Genomic DNA, 22,124 nt, shown 5'->3' on the forward strand with positions numbered 1-22,124 from the left:
AAATATATTTTTTCAACAGGAATATCTGGAAATGAGTATATATGAATCTTTTTCCGCTTATGATCACTTCTCATTTCAAGTTCACAACCTAAAAGAGTTAGGGAAGTCGGCAAAAGGAAAATTTGTCCTTCCATAAAGTTTCTTAAAAACACATATAGAGACAGTTTATTGAAACATAAACAGATGTTGCGGCGGGAAAATGGAAGAAAATTGCACTGTTTAATTAATTTTAATTTAATTTGATTATCCATACATTGTTTTCATACTGGAGGTTTATATTCTGCACTGGATTTATACAATCATCCACAACGGCAACGAGAAAATCGAAACAATAGCGAAGGGCTCCGCAGACCTCACCTCGAGCATTCAGTGGTGAGCAGTCAGGATGCCCTTCTCTTGCCTTCTTTAACTTAGCTACGTAGGAAACTGCGGCAGGAATTGTGAGGAGACCCAAAACAAAAGAGCCTATGCTCCACAATGACTTCTATATGCGTTATTTGTAATATTATATATGACGGGCAGATTCCGTGAAATATTATCCCGTTCCATTATTAGCGCCCACGGGTTGAACAGTTCGGAAGTGATTGCGATGGAGGAGAAATACCTGTTTATTGGAATCAACACCTATTACTATTAACTATTATTAACTTATAAATCTTTCATCCATACAATCAACTCATACCATAAACCGTACTTATGAAAATGTTTTTTTTTGATGAAACCTGGAAGAAAATTTAGCTTGTCCCAACGAACATATGGATGGTAACATATGCGTATATATTTGCTTGGTGAATTGGATTCATTTCAAACTTTCCATCGATATTCGTAATATTAGTATTCAAAACACACAAAGTAGCAGTTGAGATAATATGCAACGAATTAACAAATTCCAGAAACAAAATTGTTCCTTTCAATTTTACAAAGTCAGAAGGTGTTCTGAAGAAATCACAGAATTTTAAACTTGAAAAAATCAGTTGGTATCTAAATAATATTATAGCAGGGCAACGATATTAATATTAAAGGCCCACATGTTATGTTGTACGGTGTCTCAACAAGTCACGTGTGGCAGTTCATCTTCGTGGAGGGATTACTTAGCTGGACGGCAGCTCTTGCTGTAGCCGCTGCACTGGATGCAGACACCATGTGTGTGTTCCCTTACAAAATTTAGAGCCGAGGGCGGCTCTGGAGTAACGCCTAGGACTCGGGGAGCATAGTCCACCAGCATCCCTATGTCCGCTTTTCGGTCTACATTCCGGTCCCCAACTCAGACAGCTACAAGCGCCTGGTCCTTATTCTGCCAACTCTTGCCCTACTCTCAGGAGACTAGCTATAACGTCGGCAAGGAGGTTCTAACTAGTCGCTGATTGCGATCAGTTCTCCAACTGACCCAGAATAACTCTAACGCGAGCATGGCGACTCTGGGGCGGAGGCTGAAGCATACCTTGAATTTTGTTAGAGTTCTTTGGGCCAAGTCGGCGTCATTGCGGTAATGATTTTGGGAAAATAATTGAAGTTTATTTGATGTTAGCAACTTTACTTGAAACAATAACTTTCTAGAAAAATATAATTAAATAAGTGATACAATATAATTTACGAGCAAAATCTTCAAGCATAAGTATTAAAGAATACGGTACATGCACCAATTACTCCGAAGTGTCCCGAAAATTGAGTTGAGGAGTGGTGTCTCATGCCAGGCTATCTGAGATACATCAATCTACATATGCTGAATAATTGATTTCCAGAATTTAATTTATTTTCATGTTCTGTGAACACTTTCAAGAGAAAAAAACGACGAGTTTGGTATTGAAAAAAAAAAATTATTATGAAATACGACACAGAATTCTGAACTGAATTAATATTTGAATTTTCAGGAGAATTTATGTGGTGATATTGCAGTCATTGTGGGCACCAAATACGTGCCAACGAATATGGGTAGAATTATTTAAAGTTGAAACATTTTATCAGAAGATTCAGAAGCCCGTTTTCTGTGTTCAATATACCGTCAATCATAAATGTTATTTTCTTATAAAATGTTTGTGATTCATTAGGCCATGGAAGTAAAAGAATTTCTTAGACCCTCTTCAACTTGACGTACACGAGTTACTCTGTTTATTCAGTTAAGTCTCGTTTTAATTTATTCTCTGTTCGCCGGTAAAATTCTTCCAGATCGATCTGGAACAAACAACTTCACTCCCGTTACTATTAATTTTTCTCGCGCACTTGCATAGGCAAAAACTCATTGCGAATTTCATAAAAATTAAAATTCACAAACAGAGCGGTAGACATAATATTTAGTTTCGAAGAATGAAGTCAAGATAATATTGGGATGGAGATCCTATTGTTATCAACGAATACAGGGCAGATGGTGTTTGCTTGGTATTCATGGCAGTAGAAGGGTCAGATTTGGGATAATATTAAGGACGTTACATTATAATAATAAAATAATAGCGGTTTCAGCGTTTAGTAGGCCGTAGGCCTGTCGCCGATTCTTAACATCGCAGAACATTCACAGCTTGTTGCGGTCTCGAACTCGCAACTCACTGCTACAATTCTGCTGCGCTTAACCGCCCGGCCTACTTGCCGATTCAGACCAGAAACTGACGCACGGAGCTGGGATCGAACCCGCGCCTCACTGCTCCAATCTTGGTACTCTGAACTTTAACCACTGGGCCACCCTGTCAAGTAACAAGTAAGTCAAGTGTCAAGTTTGTCAAGTAACAACTCGCAAATTTACATAATATTCCTGAACTGTTGTCAGGTGTCAAGATCATAAGAGAAAAATGGTCAACAGTAAACTGTTGAATACGTTGCTCCACATTAATAAGAGAATTTCAAGTTAAAAGGAGTCTCCAGGTCCCTAACCTCAAGTCAATATAGGTCGGCCTGACCTGAGCCGCGGCCACTCATGCCACGTGGCCGAATAAGGGCAAGCGTATAAAGCACCAAAAAGTTTTTCTGCACGCGTGTCGGAATGCAGGCACTGAGATTCCGTCACGTGGCCACCCCATGCCAAGACTGCAAGCAATGGCACGGCCAGGGAAGATGCCGAGGCGTACAAGGCATAGGCTTTATAAGGCGCAGGTCAAAATACCAGACAGTCTTGGCAAGGCCGTCATGCCCGGTATGGTCGTGCAGCTGGTGATCAGCCGCTGCCACAGCCCGATTTGGATGCGCGTAAAAGCCCGGGCATCAAGTTGAAGTCTCGGCCAAATTTTTTGGTCGCGCTTTCAACTTGGATTGCAATGCAGCTTCGAAGGCTAAGAATAGCAGGCTGGCATTGAATAAAAATTACGAAAAAACAAGCGTCTTCGCCGATTTTTTTTCTCGGCAACAAGCAACAATTGCGTAGAACTCGAGCCTCCACTGAGCCGTATACAACTGACGGCCGTATACGCCCGTCTGCGTACATGCAGGTGAGTTCGATGCACACAATCTATATTCAAGGAGCGTAATTTTTGAAGGCGATAACAAAGTGCAGGAATAATGCATTGAAAATGACGTAGTTTTAATTAATAATGAAATGCCGTAGTTTTAATTAATAAGACCAGAGAGCTGCTCAATTTAAATGTAATTGAATTCATTTCTCAAGATCGTTTATCGTAATTTTATATCGTCATTTACCCTTCATTCGTAACCGTAGTTAAGTTACTGTCACTTATGGAGCGCCCCGAAAGTGGTGTTATGCGTTATAACTTTACTTATAATTTATACATATGAAATTGAGGACTGCATTACACAGATGAAATATGAAATATCTCTTGATATGAGAACTTTATTTGGTAACATTTAATTTTTCAATTCTCACCTGGATAAAAAATGGTGCATAGAAAGCACCAGAAAAGTATAAAATCGAAATATTAAGTAATGAGCTTGTAATTTCTATTGAAAAACATGAATGAAGAAAACTCATATAGTGATAAGTTTTTTTTCATTGATTTCTTTAACGATTTTTTTTGCGTTCGACAGTTGCAGAACATTATAAAACAATTAGACGGGGTGGGCGAACCATATTACATTGCGGTTCTTCTTATCAATTATTTTGTATTTTCAGATGCCGTGATCGTAGCATACACATGTTATCGAAATTTAAATTTTACACAATTTCACGTGCGGACTTTGAAAATTTGACATGGGCCGACTTTACAAAATTGTTATCCCGATTGTTATGGCAACGAACTTTGCCACCTGGTCATGGACGGGAGTTGAAAAATAGAAATGGATGGGTTATAATATCATTATTATTTTATTATTATTATTATTAATGTCATTATTACTATTACTGGTGGGTTCTCCTCAACTTATGTCGGAAAAAATGTATCCGAGTCGTTGATTTTCCTGGATTGTCAGCAGAAAGACAAATGAAGAACAAACAGGGGTTTGTAATTTATTTTTGCGATGTTCCTTTTAAATTGTTAAATATTCACCAATCTATTGTTGGGATAATCTGTTTCAGACAAGTTCTGCGCTCGGTATGACGTACTTTTGATAGAATGGTTTTCTTTTTCGCGATTAAACTGCTACATTTCATTCTGTCTCTGAGCTCTAAGGTGAGATTGTAAACCATTAGCTACATATTGTGAGGCTAAACATTGAAGTTTCACCTAAGCTTAGCAATGCAAAACTCGGAAAATTACCCAGTGAAAATTTACAGACGCGTCAGCTTCTGATTTGGGTTACCAGAAGCTGGGGCGACTATAAATTATGTTAGGGTAATCATTCCGGCGGCATTCAGATTGTTTGCGGCAAATATTCCGTCCTCGGCAACGTACTTTAAAAGTACGGCAACGTACTTAAAAGTTATACGTTGTTATCCGCAGATGTACGTTGTTATCCGCAGATGAAAAAAATACGTTGTTATCCGCAGGTTAACAACGTTATACGTTGTTGTCCGCAGATGTACGTTGTTATCCGCAGATGAAAAAATACGTTGTTATCCGCAGGTTAACAACGTTATACGTTGTTATCCGCAGATGTACGTTGTTATTCGCAGATGAAAAAAATACGTTGTTATCCGCAGGTTAACAACGTTATACGTTGTTATCCGCAGATGTACGTACGTTGCCGAGGACTCCGTCCTCGGCAACGTACTTAAAAGCAACGTTCTCGGCTGTAGATCACCGCACATCAACATTATCTCGGAAAATTTATCATTCCGGCGGCATTCAGATTGTTTGCGGCAAACACTCCGTCCTCGGCAACGCAGCATCTCATTAACGCGAGTTCAGGTCGACCTCGCGCATCTTATGACCTTATGATGAGTTTAGGACGTAGTAGTCCAAGGTCACGCTGATGCGCCGCCTTCGTCGACCTCGCGCATCCAAATTAAGCTGAGCCTCGCACAGTTGCTGGACTTCATAAGATAGTTGCACGGCGAGGACGAAATTCGTCAGGGCAAATGACGTGGAAACGGAGTTGATGACAGATAATTTCGTTGAAAAAATGTTTAATCTACGTTATTTCAACGTCAGATGCCTGGTTTGTTGGCGTTGCAGTAGTTATTAAAATGGGGAGGTGAATTGGCATTGCAGTTTTCAATCCGAGGGAGGCTTTTGACATAGTAGTTTTTATCATGAACACTAAAAAGTAAGTCTTTGGGGCAGTGGACATGCATGATTTCTGTCGAATTCCTGGACATTGACGTGCATATACAGACGGAAAAAGGTGAAATGTAGAATGATTGGACAGTATAGGTGAGCTAGATTCTCACAAAAGACAATATAGCATCTATCAAAGATTCTGAGTTAGTCGTAAGGATATATAAACTCTACAATAATTATACATAATCACAGTGAAAGTGGAATAAATGATGGAAAATTCTTGTAGACCTAGAGCAAGAAAAAAGTAAGATTTAAAGGCTTAATGAGATTTTAAAGCTTGTGCTGATTTTGAAGCACATGCATGCATAGTAATCATGAATCATTCAGCACATGATGATTCTGAAAATTTAGGTGACTTTGGGGCTCAGTAGTGTGTTTAAAATAAATAATCGATATGCGCCTGCAGTGAAATATCTATTTAAAAACTGTGAGAAATAAGGTTCTAGACTTTCCGCTAAATGCGTAGAGGGGTACTATAAAATAGAAAAAATTAATATTAAGCTAACAAATTTAGGGACACTTTTGAGATCTGGAGATTCACGCGGATTCATACACAGTACCGAAACAATAAATCAGTCTTTATAGTGGAGTTTACTTTCATTTGTTACGTTTTTAATTTTATTTATTATATTGATATTGCATTCAATTTACCTGTTTTATGATCTGTACATCATAATGTTTGTTACGTTTTTAATTTCATTTATTTAATTGATATTACATTCAATTTATCAGTTTTATGATCTGTACATCATAATATTGCGACAATTCAATTCCTCTGCTATCCATCAGACAAGAGAAGATGTACAAACTTAGAAATAATGACCGAAATTGGCAAAAAATTATACATTTTTAAGGAAATTTTCGCAGACAGCACATTTATTAGATTAAAATATCAAGCATGGGCACGAGTAATTAAGTGAATATTTACAAATAAATTGGCCAATAAAAGACGAGATTACTAATTAGACGAATAAATGACGAACAGCCTTCTTCGACCGAATTAATTTATGAATATGAAAGTTAATTATATTAAACACTTTTTGGTAAGTCTAAATATCCATTCGTTGAATGATTAATTTATATATACTCCAGATATTCTAAACTCTGCGGATCTCTCTCAGACCTTTCTGCCGACACATTAGCAATACATGACAAGAGTTCCTTAGGCCTCCGAACGAGCGTTGCTGCCACAATGAAATAATTTTAAAAACAAATTTATAGGATTTTCCTGATTGGATGTTCCGGTTTATCCAGATAAATTTTTTGTTCCACATAATGAATGACATTTTTTCATGGAATTGAGTCGTTTGAAACAAGGTATTCCAAAGCGCTAATCCTGCATTGAGATGTTTCCCAAATAATCTTTCGAAGCATATGAAAAACTAAGCTCCAATCGAATATGAATCGATCAGTACAAGTTTCTACTGTATAGCTTGTTCAGGTCTTGTGTTATAGGAGCTCTTCAAACTGAAAAAAATGCTTAATAATATCAATTGAAAAGCCTTGGGAGACATTAGCACTGACACTGGCGTTTTACATGTTGAGATCGTTCACCATTCTGACGTTCTTGTGAACGTTGCCAGCGTTGATGAACAGTTGCTCGATTTTGAACTGGTCTTACCTCGGCGCTCGGTGACATGACAGAAAAATGATCCCAAAACCTAACACTATAATTCGACGAGGTTTACAAAGTCTGCATAAATACTGAAGCTTGGTAAATATTAACTTTTTTTTGTGCACAGAATGTGATCAATTCCTTCTTTTTATGTCCTGCTTAAATTTCACTTGGATTGATCTAAAGTCAATTAACTCTAATATAGAATGATTTTGAGCGGTATATAGGCTTGTTGAATATATAAGAGATCTGGCGAATACAATTATTTCGATATGAAAACTACGGATGTATTCAAAAATTATTGCGAAAGAGGAAAATTCCTAACAGCGATTTAATTTCACGTGAATGATTGCTTTAGGGCATTCAATATTGTCTGTAATAAAGCTCAAAAAAAAAGAGTCTCAATTTCAGAATTGCCCGGTGGGACACAAACCTAAACGTTGAATTTCAAACCTCGTACGTTGATACCACGAAAAATTCAATGTTACACTTAATCGCCGTCGTATTCAATAAATGTTAAAAAAAGAATGGCTCATTCAAGGTCGTCTGAAATTATTCCGGAGTTGTCTCTGTTAAAAAAAACATGATTGAAATTGTGCCATTGAAAACTTTGAAACTGAAAAGACGCCATTTAAAATTAGTTGAAGAGGCTTACGTGCACATATTTTCCCCTTTGGATAAATTATCAGTCAGTTTTAGTTATCCAATGGATCTTTAATTATCCAATAATTAATTTTTGCTGGAGAACGGAAGTTCAATCACAATCGTTCAAATTTCATCAGCGCAATGTATACAAAGGATTTGCAAATGTCAACAATTTTTGGTCCTTAATTCCACGAAAACGCAAGCTACTCAAGTCCATAATTCAACAAGACCGTCTTTTTTGGCAGCTGTTTATTAAATTCATATTTGTTTTCCCATACATGATTAACGCAGTTTCTGGAAAGGGAATAAAGTGGTATCGGTATCAACAGTAAAAATTAAATTTTTCTCGCATCAAATTTGTTGATAAAAGTTCATGAGCAAAATCAATTCGTTTCATAAACTTCAAACACTTCAGTTACGTCATGACACGAAGAGCCACTTTATTGCCGTGTGTTCATACATGATCCCGTATTCGTGATACTGGGGAGCCTGAAACCAAGTGAACACACGTGCTTAAAACTTTAAAAATAATTACATTTTAATTAGAACGAAATATTGAAGAGGTTGAATGGGAAAGGGAAGGAAAGGTAAACAAATTTCAAATATCGAATTATTGAGAAAATGCAGTACTATTGGTTCCTTGAATGTCATGGGAAACACCGCGTATTCAAGACGCTTGACTTAATTATTCACATAACACATCACATTGTTGAACATTAACGCGTTATTCTGCTAAAATCACTCGTCCTGAATGGCGGAGTTTGTTTAAAAGATTCAAAAACCTGACTGATAATGAATCTCATATATAGATATTACAATTACTTTCATTGTAGATTTCGAATAATTCATCGAAAACGATTACAGAAGAGCAAACATTGTTATGAGAGAATTTAAAAAGAAAAAAGAATCTCTCTATATCCGGACAGCATTGAGCAAATAAATTTCTCCAGTTACCTGCTGCCTGCATTAAGCCAGTTAATTTATAAAATTAAATTCTGTCTGCATCGAGTCAGTGAGTTTGTCCAGTTAAATGTTGCCTGCATCGAGCCAGTTAATATATTCAGTAACTTGTTGCTTTAGCCTATTAGTTCATTCAGTTACACGATGCCTGCAGTGAGCCAGTTAATATATTCAGTAACATGTTGCTTTAGCCTATTAGTTTATTCAGTTACATGATGCCTGCATTGAGCCAGTTATATTTAGTAACATGTTGCTTTAGCCTATTAGTTTATTCAGTTACATGATGCCTGCACTGAGCAGTTAGTTCATCCATTCGCATGCAGATTCCAGCGTGCATTAATAACTTTAACACCTGTCATCCACTATTTGTCTTCTACGTGTGTCAATCAAACGTTGAGCAAAATAACTCCCGAATGCGATTAGTTACATAAGCGATAAACTGTGGCAACATCGACACACCTGACGACCTTGATCTTCACACACCGAACAAGCACAACGTTTTTAACTCAATATCAGTCAGGTGAGTGAGAAAGAACAGTTTAAAGAGTTGAGGACACTTACGGGTTAGTCATGTGTAATGACGCGCCTGGTAACGGTATAAGGGTACGCACACAGTGGAATCAGGTTTGCCCGCGTGGGCAACCTGCTCCAACCTGCCACAAGAATGAACATAGGATAATAATCTAAGTGTTCACAGTGAAAACCTGTACAAATAGGCTTCTGTATTCTATGGTTTCAGGCGCCAGCCTGAGCAGGTAACTAGCACGCTGGCAACCTGCTTTCAATGTGTGCGTACCCTAACAGTGAATAATCTTGACTGACGCTCTGCAACACGGAATACTCGTATAATTCCTAAAATTTCACTGCGTGCGGACGTACGTACAACGATGTACGTACGTGGTGGTGCAGATAATCACTACTGAAGCGTGTAGTTTTTTTATTCAATTTACAGGGCAGATGCAAAGCAGCGATAGGCTTCAGGGTTCGTGACAATATTTTTTGGAACAGCGAGGAAAAAGACATTTGTAGGTAATGGAATCTAGAAGAATGGCTTAGGCTTTACTCTTCCCTGTCCCTGTCCCGCGTACAGGTTGAATTAGATTGTCGTCTGATATCCAGGTTAAAAGGCGTTAAGGTCGGGGCCCTGATCATTGACATGAAACCATTCCCTGTTTTTAATAAATAAAATTAATATATCCCTTTTTGTTGGAATGGTGAGTGTGAGGCCTTTTTAAAAAAAAGCTGGGCATGTATGCTTATTAAGCTACGTCGTTATGTCACTTATAAGTTTTGGTGAAGTTCAGATTCGGCCACTGGAATCGTAAAGATTGGTTATGAGCTTGAATGCTGGTTGGTTGAAGGTTTGTAGTTGCTGCAGTTTTCCGATAATTAGGTCTTGCAGCTAGCATCTGGCGAATTTTAAAATTGTGGGCCTGCAATTTGTTAATCCTCTCTCGTATAGAGGATAGAAAGGTGATAGATATTTAGCTAGAGGTGAAAATCCATTTTTAGTGGAACAAAATTTTATTAGTTTGATAGTTGGCAATTGCCTAGAAATTCACTTGAACCTTCGTTACTAAGGAGGGGCAGCGAATTTGAATAATTTTGAACGTTGCTTGATATGATTACATTCATTACAGGTTCGGAGGACATCACTCTTCCTCGAAAAATTTGAGAGTCTTTTATGGAAACTAAAACTAGCCAATAACCATGCCTCTGTGGAACATGATCTTTGGTGGCTTGTCATCGGACTCAGACTCTGACTCGCCTAACAATAGCGACAACAACAACGTCGCAACGCTCAGGAGTTTCAACAGACCAGGCCCCGACGGGCAGATGCCGCCTACAGACAGGAGATCAAACCTGGAAGACAGCAGAACGCCACCAAGCGCCCGGCGTGCCCGGGACATCAGACGCACGCTTGAGGACCAGACAACTCCTCCAGACAGCAGACTGAGTCAGAGTTCATCTGCCACAGACTCAAGCGATGCCCCGATCCCCGCGGGTACGAGTGGCACTGATGATTCCCCTGAGCGGGGGATCTGGCGGAGCAGGACAGGAGGATACCTCCTTTATGATGACTACTCACGCCCGGCGCGCGAGACCAGAAGTCGCCCTGGCGCCTACATGCAGGATATCGTAGCCAACACGGGTGAAGATGAGGTGCCAACTTCCTTTATCCTGTGCATAGCTGGTATTGTAACGGTTGTTCCCTTGGGCATGTTTTTATTCAAGCTCGCAACTTCGATAAAGGATATTTTTAGTCGCTAGATTCATGCAGATTTAAGCTCGAGAATTTTATTGAAATTATTCATGACGGTGGTAATTTTATGCGATCTAGACGTTGGTTTTCCAGAATGCTTTTACCTGCCTCGAATTAATTTTGATTGGATTTGTATATATATTTTTGAATTTTCAGAGTAATACCGACAAAACTATCCATGGCTAAAGTTATTCCTCCTAAATTGTACTAACCTTAGGAAAAAATTTCAAGCTTCAGGCTTTATTCAGTGTTCGTTTAAACGTTCGAGCTCTCACAACAGCTGGCCACTACTGCCTATATTGGATTCTTTCCCGTTTATCTTCAGAGGCTCTGAAATTCTAGCCTGATATGGTTCACCCTTCGAACCTAGGGGCACAAACTCCAAAATAGTCCCGGGCACTGGAATCTTTCACGGGCATGAAGCGTGACGAAGTAGCACTCCAGTTTGGTTGACTGAATTACTCGCGAGGTGTGGTATGTCGTGGCGAGATTTCTTTTCATCCAAGCGGCAGCGTAAGTTCCATATGAGCAATTCTCGCTCGTCAATTAATATCGGATATAATGACTTGCAAATGGGAACCATTCCACTCTTCTCCCGTTGTACCGCCTTACTGTGCTACTCGTTACTAGGAATCCCGGAATGCGCTTTCAGTTTTCCGTTTATGCCGCTTACACTGAACTAGTAATTTAGCCGTTCATCGATCTAATTTGATAGCAAAACTAGAAACTTGTAATTCGATACCAACCTTCACAAATATGTCAAGCATTAGTCATAAGGCGATGATCTGATTTAAATATCCTACTAAAGGTAGGAAGAGAATATGATACACGACTTGATCCATGGCTGGAAGTTTCATGCAGTCTCGAAGTGTTCTGTACGAAACTGTCTTATCAGGCTGCAAGCTTCTTGGACAATGGCTAGCATAGTAGGTCCGACATGCGATAAATGCCTCCATATTTATTGCAATGACGTAGAAAAGCTGGGTAAGCAAGTCCCTTCAAGTGAACAAATTGTTTTGCAAATATCAATTTTTTTAAAGAAGGTTAAAGTACGTTGAAAACACTCTTCGTATTATGAGACGATATTGAAAGAAGACTACCATAGAGGCTGCTGAAGATCCATGCTTCATGAAAATGTCGGTAGGCAGAAAAAAACATGATGCATAGCGTTCCCACAGAGAAATAAATGCTGGCAGTTGCATGGATAAAGGATGTGATGACGACAACCTTGCCCAGGACCTGCCGGGGCCCATCCATCATGGCAAGCAAGGCCGGCGGGCGGAGGGGTAACTTGAGTCGTTTCTAGTTTTTGCTTAAACGGCGAAAGTGAAACTACGCTCGAAACAACGATTCCTCCCTTTATGAAAAATTCTGAGTTTACTTACTCAAAAGTTGAGCGATTATCAAATAGTGAAAGAACTGTACAGATGATCGTATATTTTTATTCGATTTTTGTAGGTAATAAAATTATTACGTGATGCTTTACAAAAAGCGGCAAGCAGAAGAGGGAAACGCCAACATAACGATCCTACCAACTAATTTTTTAAAAATTCGAATACAAGGCACCATATAACAATATTTGCGCCGTATACGGAAGATTAGTTTCCAGTGTAACACGACAGCAGTAAAAACTCGCGATTTTCATAATTGCCGATGACCCTCTGGCAGCCGCGCCCGATCGAGGGGTAATTACCTCGTAGGAGGGTCGGGGTCGCCCTCACTTTGAGGATCCACCCTCATTTCGGGATGATCCTCCCTCAGGTCGGGATGTAAGAATTTCTGGGATGAGAGAGAAGGTCAAGGTCTGGGGCGTACCCTAGCTGTGTGACCCCTCTGGATGGTCAACTGCGGGAGTTACATTCCTCGTATATTCTTTCATTCACTTTACTATTAGCATAAGTTAGTTTTCTACTATTCTATTATTTCTCTTTCCATTAAATGACCATATTGTCAGCTCTATGGAAGTAGGTTGACATGATTTCAAAAATCTGGTTCACATTTATGTTGATCAATATTCAAGAACTTCTGAATCCTTTTTCACCACATTTTCGATTAATCAGGCTTTCACTTCGTTTCAGTAAGAATTGTATTTTATTTCGTCAAGGCTGGGATGATTTGAATTCCAATATGTGAATTTAGGTGTGAATTATTTATGATTTGACGCTCACAAACGCGACCGTTGTGGAACTAAATATTTATACCTAATCATGGCAACCAAATTTCCACACTTAATACCTATAGTCCATATATCCGTACAATAGAGGTCAGGCTGTACAAAAACTCTGCATACATATAGCAGATTTCGCTATCATGATCTGGATGGCGACGAAGCTCGAGCTTTTCCCAAGTAGAAGTGAAGCCACGATGGGGTCGCCTTGCTGACATCCCTTCACTAACGATCGACCCAACAAAACCAAACCGATTATTATTGTGGCTTAATGGTACTGATCAACGATAGCTCTGAATTTGGTGAAATTTATAATCATATGAAAGACGTTCACGAAATAAGCTTTGCTCCTTAAAAGCTCCTCTTAAGAATCGAATCTGTTTACGTTCCCATTTTAATAGGAGATGCCGATTTCGAGCAATTTCAAAATCTATGTATCAATTACGGTTTCACCGAATATGGTCAATAATAGCTTTTTGGATGATTTTAGAGTTACCGTACTCTAAGTGAGAATTCCTATGAACCGGCGTGCATCGAACGAAAAAAACTAACGCTAATAAAAGGAAATGGAACTTTCTGGAAATTGATATGTATCGGTAACGCAAAAGCGGTTTCGATCCTCCCTGATCACCCTAACCTAAGGGCCAAATAATACCCGTCAATACTTCACCCGTCCCTCAGTAAGGCTGAGACGCTCGCGGAAAAGGGAAATTGGTGCAATTCACTTCCAGAGTTTCTCAATTTTTACAGCCTTCCTCCCCAGCAACGATCCGTTCAGCACTGCGTCTAGATTTTAGTTTCGCTTTCAAGTTTTATTAACAAGTCGTTATATTCTACGTTTACCGTAATCTAAATAGAAAAAGAGGCCTGATTTGCGCAAAGCTGAGAAAAATTCTGCATAGCAAAGGGTTTTAACAGGAGTTATAGTTTCATTATGCTCGGAAAGCTAAGGGATATTAGTGAGCAAATCAGCTAATAGAAACTCAGTCTACCACATGGATAAAACGTATCACATACACGAGTACTTGCATCTAGAGTATTTGATTCACCTTATCGGAGTATTGGCACGCATCACTCTGACGAATCATTGGAGAGCCCAAAAACATGCTCCCGAGTTATTGCCCAGTGGGCGAAATTCTAGACATGGAAGGAGAGCCCAACCTTTGGACACTTCAAAAATGCGTCGTACAATGAACCGATAATTTGTAGCTAATTCAAGGTTACTTTTATAGTTCAAGTGTTGCTGAATAAAGTAAATCACAACAGTTCTGAATTGTTAGAGTGAAGAATCTCTTAATTAGGGCAATCCCGACGAGCGACCATAAAAACTAGTATTCGCACGCATCCGGTATCTAGTCTTAAACAGAAGATTTCCCTTCATGGATAGTACAGTCAACCAAGAACAAGTTGCACGTTTTACTCGGAAATTCACAACCAAAAACAAATCCAATCAACTTTAATCCGAGGTAGGTAAGAGCGTTCTGGAAAACCAACGTCTAGATAGCATAAAATTACCGCCGTCAAGATTAAATTGATTAAAACTCCTAAACCAGAATTAACACGAGACTAGGGTCTAAAAATTTATGATCGAAGTTGCGAGCTTGTAGAAAAGAATGCACAAAGGAGTAACTATTGCAGCAAATACAAGGCAATAAATAAATAAAGATTCAGTTTCGTCACTCGTGGTTGCCACGATATCCTGCATATAGCCGCCGGGGCGACGCCTGGTGTCACGCAGGGGGTGTGAGAGGTGGTAGCACCGGCAACTTCGCGGGGGCCACCGCTCCAGTTCCAAGGGTTCATCCGTGTCGTTTATATCCAGGGGGTTCAGGGCGTCGCTGGAGTCTAGTGCCGACAAACTCCGACTCCGTCTTTTGCTGGCAGGAGTTGTCCGCTCCGCGAGTACGGGTCTGAGGCCCTGAGCATTTCGGACACCATGCGGTCTCCTGTATTCTCCCAAGTTGAATCTCCTGTTGATGGACGGCATCCAACTGTCGGGACCAAGCCTGATCACGTTCAGAAGCCTTTGAACGTAGTTATTGTCGCTCTCATCAGGCGAGTCAGAGTCTGACGAGTCGAAGATCAAATCCCATACAGGCATGGTTTTTGGCTAGTTCAAGTTTCTTTAAGATGTCAAACTGTTCGAGGAAGGTTGCTGTCCTCCGAACCTGAAATTAAGTTTTTAATATTAAGAAGTCATGAATAAAATAATATAAATTGCCTGCTTTTTTCTGTCAACTGTTTTCAAATTAAATTCTGGGCTATTGCCAACTATCAACCCATTCAAAACTTTACCCTTCACTAATGCACCATTTTGCCTGAAAATTAGAGTGGACTGATGAAATCTAGTAGGTGCTTGACCAAAATTTAGCTAGGAGACCATACTCTGAAAACTTCACCTAATGCAAGCCATCAGCCCAAAACCTTCCATGCTTAAAACTTATCACACAGATTACCATTGTGGAAAGTGAACTTAAGAGTCTAAATTCAGTTGTAATCGTGTTACATCAGTGGCTAATCCTGTGAGTGTTGCATAAACGTAATGATTTCCGACTTGCTTACTGCCAGTCTGACCTTTTCACTGAAAAATTACCAGGAGCGTCATCATGCAAGTCACACGTCGATAATCTTACCAACCCTTCTAACAGCAGCCCCACTCACCCGACAGCTAGGCGGTTAAAATCGTTGTGCGCATTTTGTGTACGTTGATCTAAAATGTCACGTGTGCAGATGTTGCCACAGTTTATCGCTTATGTAGTTACAAGCGTTCGGACGTTGTTGAGACGTAATTAACGTTTGATTGTCATTCTTAATAGGTAGAAAATTTGTGGCTGGAAAGCGCTATGGTTATTTCTACGTGCTAGAATGTGCATTGTGCATGTAATTGGATGAACTACCTGGCTCAATGCTGGCAGCATTTTACTGAAAATCCTAACAGGCTCAATGCAAGCAACATGTAGCTGGATGAAGTAAGTAACTCAATGCAGGCAACATGTATTTACTTTTTTTCAGTCCTTGCAGAACAATGATTCTGCACGTATGAAATAACCTTCAATTAATTTGGGGAAAAAACAGAGCAGTCATTCCCGTGTCCTGATTGAAAATAATAACGTTTTTCCCAGGAGCATATCATATTTCTTTATTGATCAGGTATCACTTTCCAACATTTTCGGAAATTCCATCATTCTTACAAAGTGCTTTCAATCAACAATATAACGCGTTAACCATAAGATGTGTTATGTGAAGAGTCCAGGGCCTATACATTCAAAAAAAGTTAAGAGATCGTAAGTTCATCAGCCAATCATTGACGGCCTTCCAAGTAAAATCCACCAATCATAGACAAGAAAATAGAGCGTAAGTACTTACGTTCACTTAGCGAGTTTTGAAAGTATGGCCCCTGGACATCGTCTTGAATACGCGGGGCTGCTTGCCCACACATTTAAAGTACCAAGATTACTGTAATGCCTCAAATATAGAGCGATTGTTAGCGCATTTTCTCATTTATGGGAAAAATGCACTTTTGTGCTCGTCATGTCCGTCCGTCTGTATGTCCGTCCGTGACTTCACGTTTTCGTCGACGAGAAAATGCGCTCTCTGTCACTCACTGCAGTGAGTGCCGAGTTATATTTTTTAGTCTTTATTAACATTTCTGTTCACGTGGTCTCAGGTTCTCCAGTATCACAAATACAGAGCACCCGTAATACCATTCCAGAAACTATACGTTGATTATACATGGCTCAATTTGTAATGCAATTTTCATAAAACAGCCACCAAAAATTAAGGACTTGTGGAGCATGCCTTGGTAAATATCGCACTAATAAATTTCGAATGATAATGGTAGAACTTTCGTTCTCCTGTGAAAATGAATTCTATAATAATGAGAAATCAAGCTAGAATGAACTACCATTCTTCAAATAATAATTATTACTCGTCAGTGTTAACACGGCAGCGAGTAAGTGTATTTATACATCGTTTGAGTTATCTACGCACGAGGTTTGAAATGAACTCTTTTGGGTTTAATCTTACTGACGCACTTCTGATATTAACTAACTTAATATATTGATATTATTAATTAAGGTACGAGTTTAGCTTCAATTCTGACAATGCGTGATGCCTTATAGAGTAAGCATTCACATAAAATAAAATCACCGTAATTCTTTTCTGCAATAATTTTTCTTGCTTTTTTTCGCATTGACCGGATCTCTCATATATATCCTCAACCTGCATTTCAAAATCCTTATATATTCTTAGGGTACGTACACAGTGAAAGCAGGTTGCCAGCGTGCTGGTTACCTGCTGAGGCTGGCGCCTGAAACAAGCGCGAGAGGTTCACAGAGGAAGCAGGTTGCCTGCGTGCTGGTTACCTGCTGAGGCTGGCGCCTGAAACAAGCGCGAGAGGTTCACAGAGGAAGCAGGGAACCAGCTGAAATTGAAAGGGTTTATGGTTACTGCCGTTCTTCAGGCAAAAATGCTAACCTTTGAGAGGAGCGTCTACGTGGTGAAAAAACTTTTTTATTTACGGACGGATCACTTTGAAACTTGGTACACCTGTGTAAAACAGAATTCTAAGACTTTTTTGTTCGTGTTAATTTTTCGAAATGGAGGGTTTAAAGGTACAACTACTTCAAAAATGACCATTTGCCAAGCAGGTTGAGCAGATACGAATGTGCAGTACATTCCGGTAAATAGGTATAAGCAGGTTGCCGGCAGAAGCCTATTCGTACAGGTTTTCACTGTGAACACTTACATTATTATCCTATGTTCATTCTTGTGTCAGGTTGGAGCAAGTTGCCCGCGCGGGCAAACCTGCTTTCACTGTGTACGTACCCTTAGACTCTCTTGCGTTATGATTCATACAAAAGGAAACTCGAGCAGCACATAAAACGATGAAAACGATCGGATTATGTGGAAAATAATATTAGTATTTATAAGGCGTAAATATCTTAAAAGTCAATGAAAAACTCCTCGAATAACTTTTTCCAAGTCAAAGTCCAATTCTAAATAGAGGTTGTAGTAGTTCACCAGCGCCGGCAACTATAAATGGTGAACGATCTCCATACTTAGAACGCCAAAACGACAGTATCACAACAAATGATATTCCGGGGAGGTAACCAATGTTTATTACAGATACTTCGCGGCTTTTGAATTATTATGCGTCATTTGGTTTTCAACGCCTCTAGGATAAAATGACAGCTTGTTGCATGATAAATTTATCATATTGCGAGGTGAAACGGAAAATGATATTCGCGTTAAGATGGGACGTCCAAAACTGAAAAATCTAATTACTTCAATTGACAAATATTATAACGTTATTTTATCCATTTCTATCGAAAGTCGTCGCAAGACTCTTTGAATATATCCCAAACTAAAAAGTAAACTGTATACTTGTACAATTTCTTCCTTTTCCCCAAGTTTTCTATTCAATCAAGCTTTCGGCAAGTTAGGGTACGCACACAGTGAAAGCAGGTTGCCAGCGTGCTGGTTACTTGCTCATGCTGGCGCCTGAAACCATAGAATACAGAAGCCTATTCGTACAGGTTTTTACTGTGAACACTTACATTATTATCCTATTTTCATTCTTGTGGCAGGTTGGAGCAGGTTGCCCGCGCGGGCAAACCTGCTTCCACTGTGTAAGTTACTCCGAACCAAACAATCAAGGCAACGCACCTCTCTTCGCACTTAGCCTCAGAGTTTACCGGTTCCATTATGCACGTATATTTCAGCGATATAAAAGCGGCGAAATTACTAAAAATTAGCCATCTTCCACTTGGATAGTAAGAAATGTGCTACGACACACCACTCTTGATTAGTTGCTGCATTTACAGGCGTTGTTGTATCGCCCTCTCTGATGACTCGCTGCAGTGCCCAGGCGATGCTCTTGAGTTTGTACCCTTACTTAGGTCATGAGGTCAAATATGTGGCTGGAATTTCTGACGCATATCAAGAAATTTGCTTTTAGACCCTCTAAGAATCCAATGAATTGAAAATTCGGTACCCTCGACATAAGGTTTCTGGACAGAATGTCATTTGCCTGGTACCATAGGGAGTCAACCACGTTTTTTCTCAATGTTGAAGGGAAGAATCTCAAAATTTGGACAATTGTGGTCAGTGACCATGAAAGCTTGAACGCTCGCACGCATAGGGAATGAAGACAGAAAATTTTGATTTTCCGTCAAATTTACTACAATCATGGATAAATGCGTTCAATCAAACAGTTTGGTCACGCATTACAGTAGTAAGTCAAAACCACGGAAAATTATAATCAAAATTAATCCGAGGTATGTAAAAGCTTCCTGGAAAGCCAACGTCTAGATGCATAAAATTACCGCAGTCATGATTAAATTGATTAAAACTCCTAAGGACCTAAGCTAATATCGATGTGACATTAGGGACTAAAAATCTCCATGATTGAAGCAGAGAGCTTGAAGAAAAAAATGCACGAAAGGGCGACGGTCGCAGCTAGGACGATGCCAATGATGAATTTAGATCGCACCCCAACATTCGGGCGTAATGCGATTTCCTGCACTTGTGCGCGGGGGCGATATCTGGTCGCGCGCAGAGGACGTGAGCGACGGCGGCGGCGGTACGTTTTCCTGCGTCGCATACGCCGCAGCTCGCGGTCCAAGAAATCTTCCACGTCTTTCAAAGCCACGGGGTTCAGAGCGTCGCGGGAGTCTAATGCCGACAAACTCCGACTCCGTCTATTGCGTGGAGGAGCTGTCCGGTCCGCAAGCCCGGGTCTCCTCACCTCGACATTCAGGGCAACAGGCGGTGGTATTCTATGTTCTTCTGGTAAATATCTGTTCATGAGCTCCATCCTCTCCATCAAATCGTCGAGACCAGGCCAGTCAGGTTCTTGAAGCGCTATAACGAGGTTATCATCGCTCTCATCAGAGCCTGCGATGTTAATGATCATGTTCCTCCGAGGCATGGGTATTGGCTTGCTCAATTATCAGAAAAATCAATATTTGTTCGACGGAGGGCGATATCTTCTTGACCTGAAATGGATTTGTCAATGTCAATCAACCATGCAACGTATTTCAATTACGAGCCTTTTAATGCCAACCAAGGATCAAGCGAATCTTTCAAGCAATTTAAAACTAACAAGCGATTTACTATCATTTGCAGTCTTAATGAAACAATATCCCGAACACTTGAAGAGTAACTACGAATTCCAGCTTAATGACCCAACTTCAGCTAGGTGACCAAATGCTCAAAAAGCTCTAACGACTGAAAACTATCAGACAACCACCATTCAAGTGCAATATTAACCATAACTATTCCCGTGGTGGACTAGGACTTCAATTAATCGTAATTCAATTGTAACCATTCAAACATCAGGGCCCAGTCTATCGTCACAGATAAGTACATGGTATGTCATTGAAAAATGAAATCACGAAATTTTTACCGAACCAATGACGTAGCTTAATGAAGAGGATTGTCCAGCATGTCCCCCAGAATCTGACGACGATCGCATCCCCAGCCACAGTAAGCACCAAATAGCGAGTTTCAGAATACACATACATGACTTTCCTCTCTTCACACCTTTCCAAGGAATAAAATTACTAAGTAAACTTTGACTTTAATTAACAGATTCGCATCAGACCTATAAAATCAATGGTAAAAGCTACACTTTCGCCACCCCGCTCCACCGTCATACGCTATTGCATGCACTTCAGTATGGCCTGTCATGGGAACAGCCAAGCGGTACTTCTAACTCATGAACTAAACATTGTAGACGAACACAACCATTAACTGAAGAATTACCATCGTGAACGACCATTACACATCTTAATCACTAACCCGGTTAAGCTCAACCCCACTTTATCTGAAGGCTAAGAAGTTCAAACGTTGTGCGAGTATAGAGCGCGAAGATCAAGTACGTCAACTGAGCAGATGTTGCCACAGTTTACTACGTAATTAAAAGCGTTCAGAATTTATCGAGGTGTCACGTTTGATTGCCATTCTTTATAATACAAATAGTGGATGGCAAGCGCTATAGTTATTTCAGCACGCTGGAATCTGCATGCAATTGAAGGAACTAACTGGCTCAATACAAGCACCATGTAACTGATTAAATTTTGCTTGATGTATGCAGCATGCAAGTGAATAAAATTGCTGGCTCGATGCTGGCAGCATGGAACTGGAAAATTTACTGGCTCAATGCTGGTGGCATGTAGGTAGATTTTGCTCTTGCTCTTCCACTCCATGCAGAATAATGTTTGCACGCATGCAAAAAAGGAACTAACTGGCTCAATGCAAGCACCATGTAACTGATTAAATTTTGCTTGATGTATGCAGCATGCAAGTGAATAAAATTGCTGGCTCGATGCAAGCACCATGTAACTGATTAAATTTTGCTTGATGTATGCAGCATGCAAGTGAATAAAATTGCTGGCTCGATGCTGGCAGGATGGAACTGGAAAATCTACTGGCTCAATGCTGGTGGCATGTAGGTAGATTTTGCTCTTGCTCTTCCACTCCATGCAGAATAATGTTTGCACGCATGCAAACATCTTCGACGGATTTAAAAAATATAACTCAGTACTCACTGCAGTGAGTGACAGAGAGCGCATTTTCTCGTCGACGAAAAAGTGAAGTCAAGGACAGACAGACAGACGGACATGGCGAGCACAATAGTGCATTTGTTCCATAATTGAGAAAATGTGCTAAAAAGAAGCAATTCTTGGCGTGTCGTGATTGAGAATAATATTAATACCGTTTAATACGTTTTTCTACCCAGGGACATAGCAAATTTACTATTCAATAAGGTTTCGTTGTACCTTTCAAAAACTTCGTTTTTCACGGTTAGTGACTTTAATCAACAGGATAACGCGTTAATGCTCGACCATGAGATGTGTCGAGTCACTTCAAGCG

General features: G+C 39.9%; 3 protein-coding genes across 4 annotated transcripts; 1 reads left to right on the forward strand and 2 right to left on the reverse strand.

Annotated features, from left to right (window-relative positions):
* The first annotated feature begins 9,238 nt into the window (after positions 1-9,238).
* On the forward strand, positions 9,239-11,257 carry LOC108670521. The gene is made up of 2 exons (XM_018157996.2): positions 9,239-9,337; positions 10,458-11,257. The coding sequence occupies exon 2, from the start codon at positions 10,528-10,530 to the stop codon at positions 11,086-11,088; it is 561 nt and encodes a 186-aa protein (XP_018013485.1). The 5' UTR covers positions 9,239-9,337; positions 10,458-10,527; the 3' UTR covers positions 11,089-11,257.
* Positions 11,258-14,648: 3,391 nt separating this feature from the next.
* On the reverse strand, positions 14,649-15,956 carry LOC108670520. The gene is made up of 2 exons (XM_018157995.2): positions 15,909-15,956; positions 14,649-15,415 (listed from the first exon to the last, which is right to left on the reverse strand). The coding sequence occupies exon 2, from the start codon at positions 15,346-15,348 to the stop codon at positions 14,821-14,823; it is 528 nt and encodes a 175-aa protein (XP_018013484.1). The 5' UTR covers positions 15,349-15,415; positions 15,909-15,956; the 3' UTR covers positions 14,649-14,820.
* Positions 15,957-19,406: 3,450 nt separating this feature from the next.
* LOC108670523 lies at positions 19,407-21,131 on the reverse strand. Of its 2 annotated transcripts, none has more exons than XM_018157998.2 (2): positions 21,051-21,131; positions 19,407-20,245 (listed from the first exon to the last, which is right to left on the reverse strand). In XM_018157998.2, the coding sequence occupies exon 2, from the start codon at positions 20,176-20,178 to the stop codon at positions 19,633-19,635; it is 546 nt and encodes a 181-aa protein (XP_018013487.1). In that variant the 5' UTR covers positions 20,179-20,245; positions 21,051-21,131; the 3' UTR covers positions 19,407-19,632. The 2 variants fall into 2 exon arrangements, with proteins under 2 accessions (XP_018013487.1, XP_047737614.1); XM_047881658.1 differs by lacking the exon at positions 21,051-21,131 and adding an exon at positions 20,661-20,812.
* Between the last annotated feature and the right edge of the window lie 993 nt (positions 21,132-22,124).

This window comes from Hyalella azteca, unplaced genomic scaffold, assembly GCF_000764305.2.
Source record: "Hyalella azteca isolate HAZT.00-mixed unplaced genomic scaffold, Hazt_2.0.2 contig8519, whole genome shotgun sequence".
Taxonomy (NCBI): Eukaryota; Metazoa; Arthropoda; class Malacostraca; order Amphipoda; family Hyalellidae; genus Hyalella; species Hyalella azteca.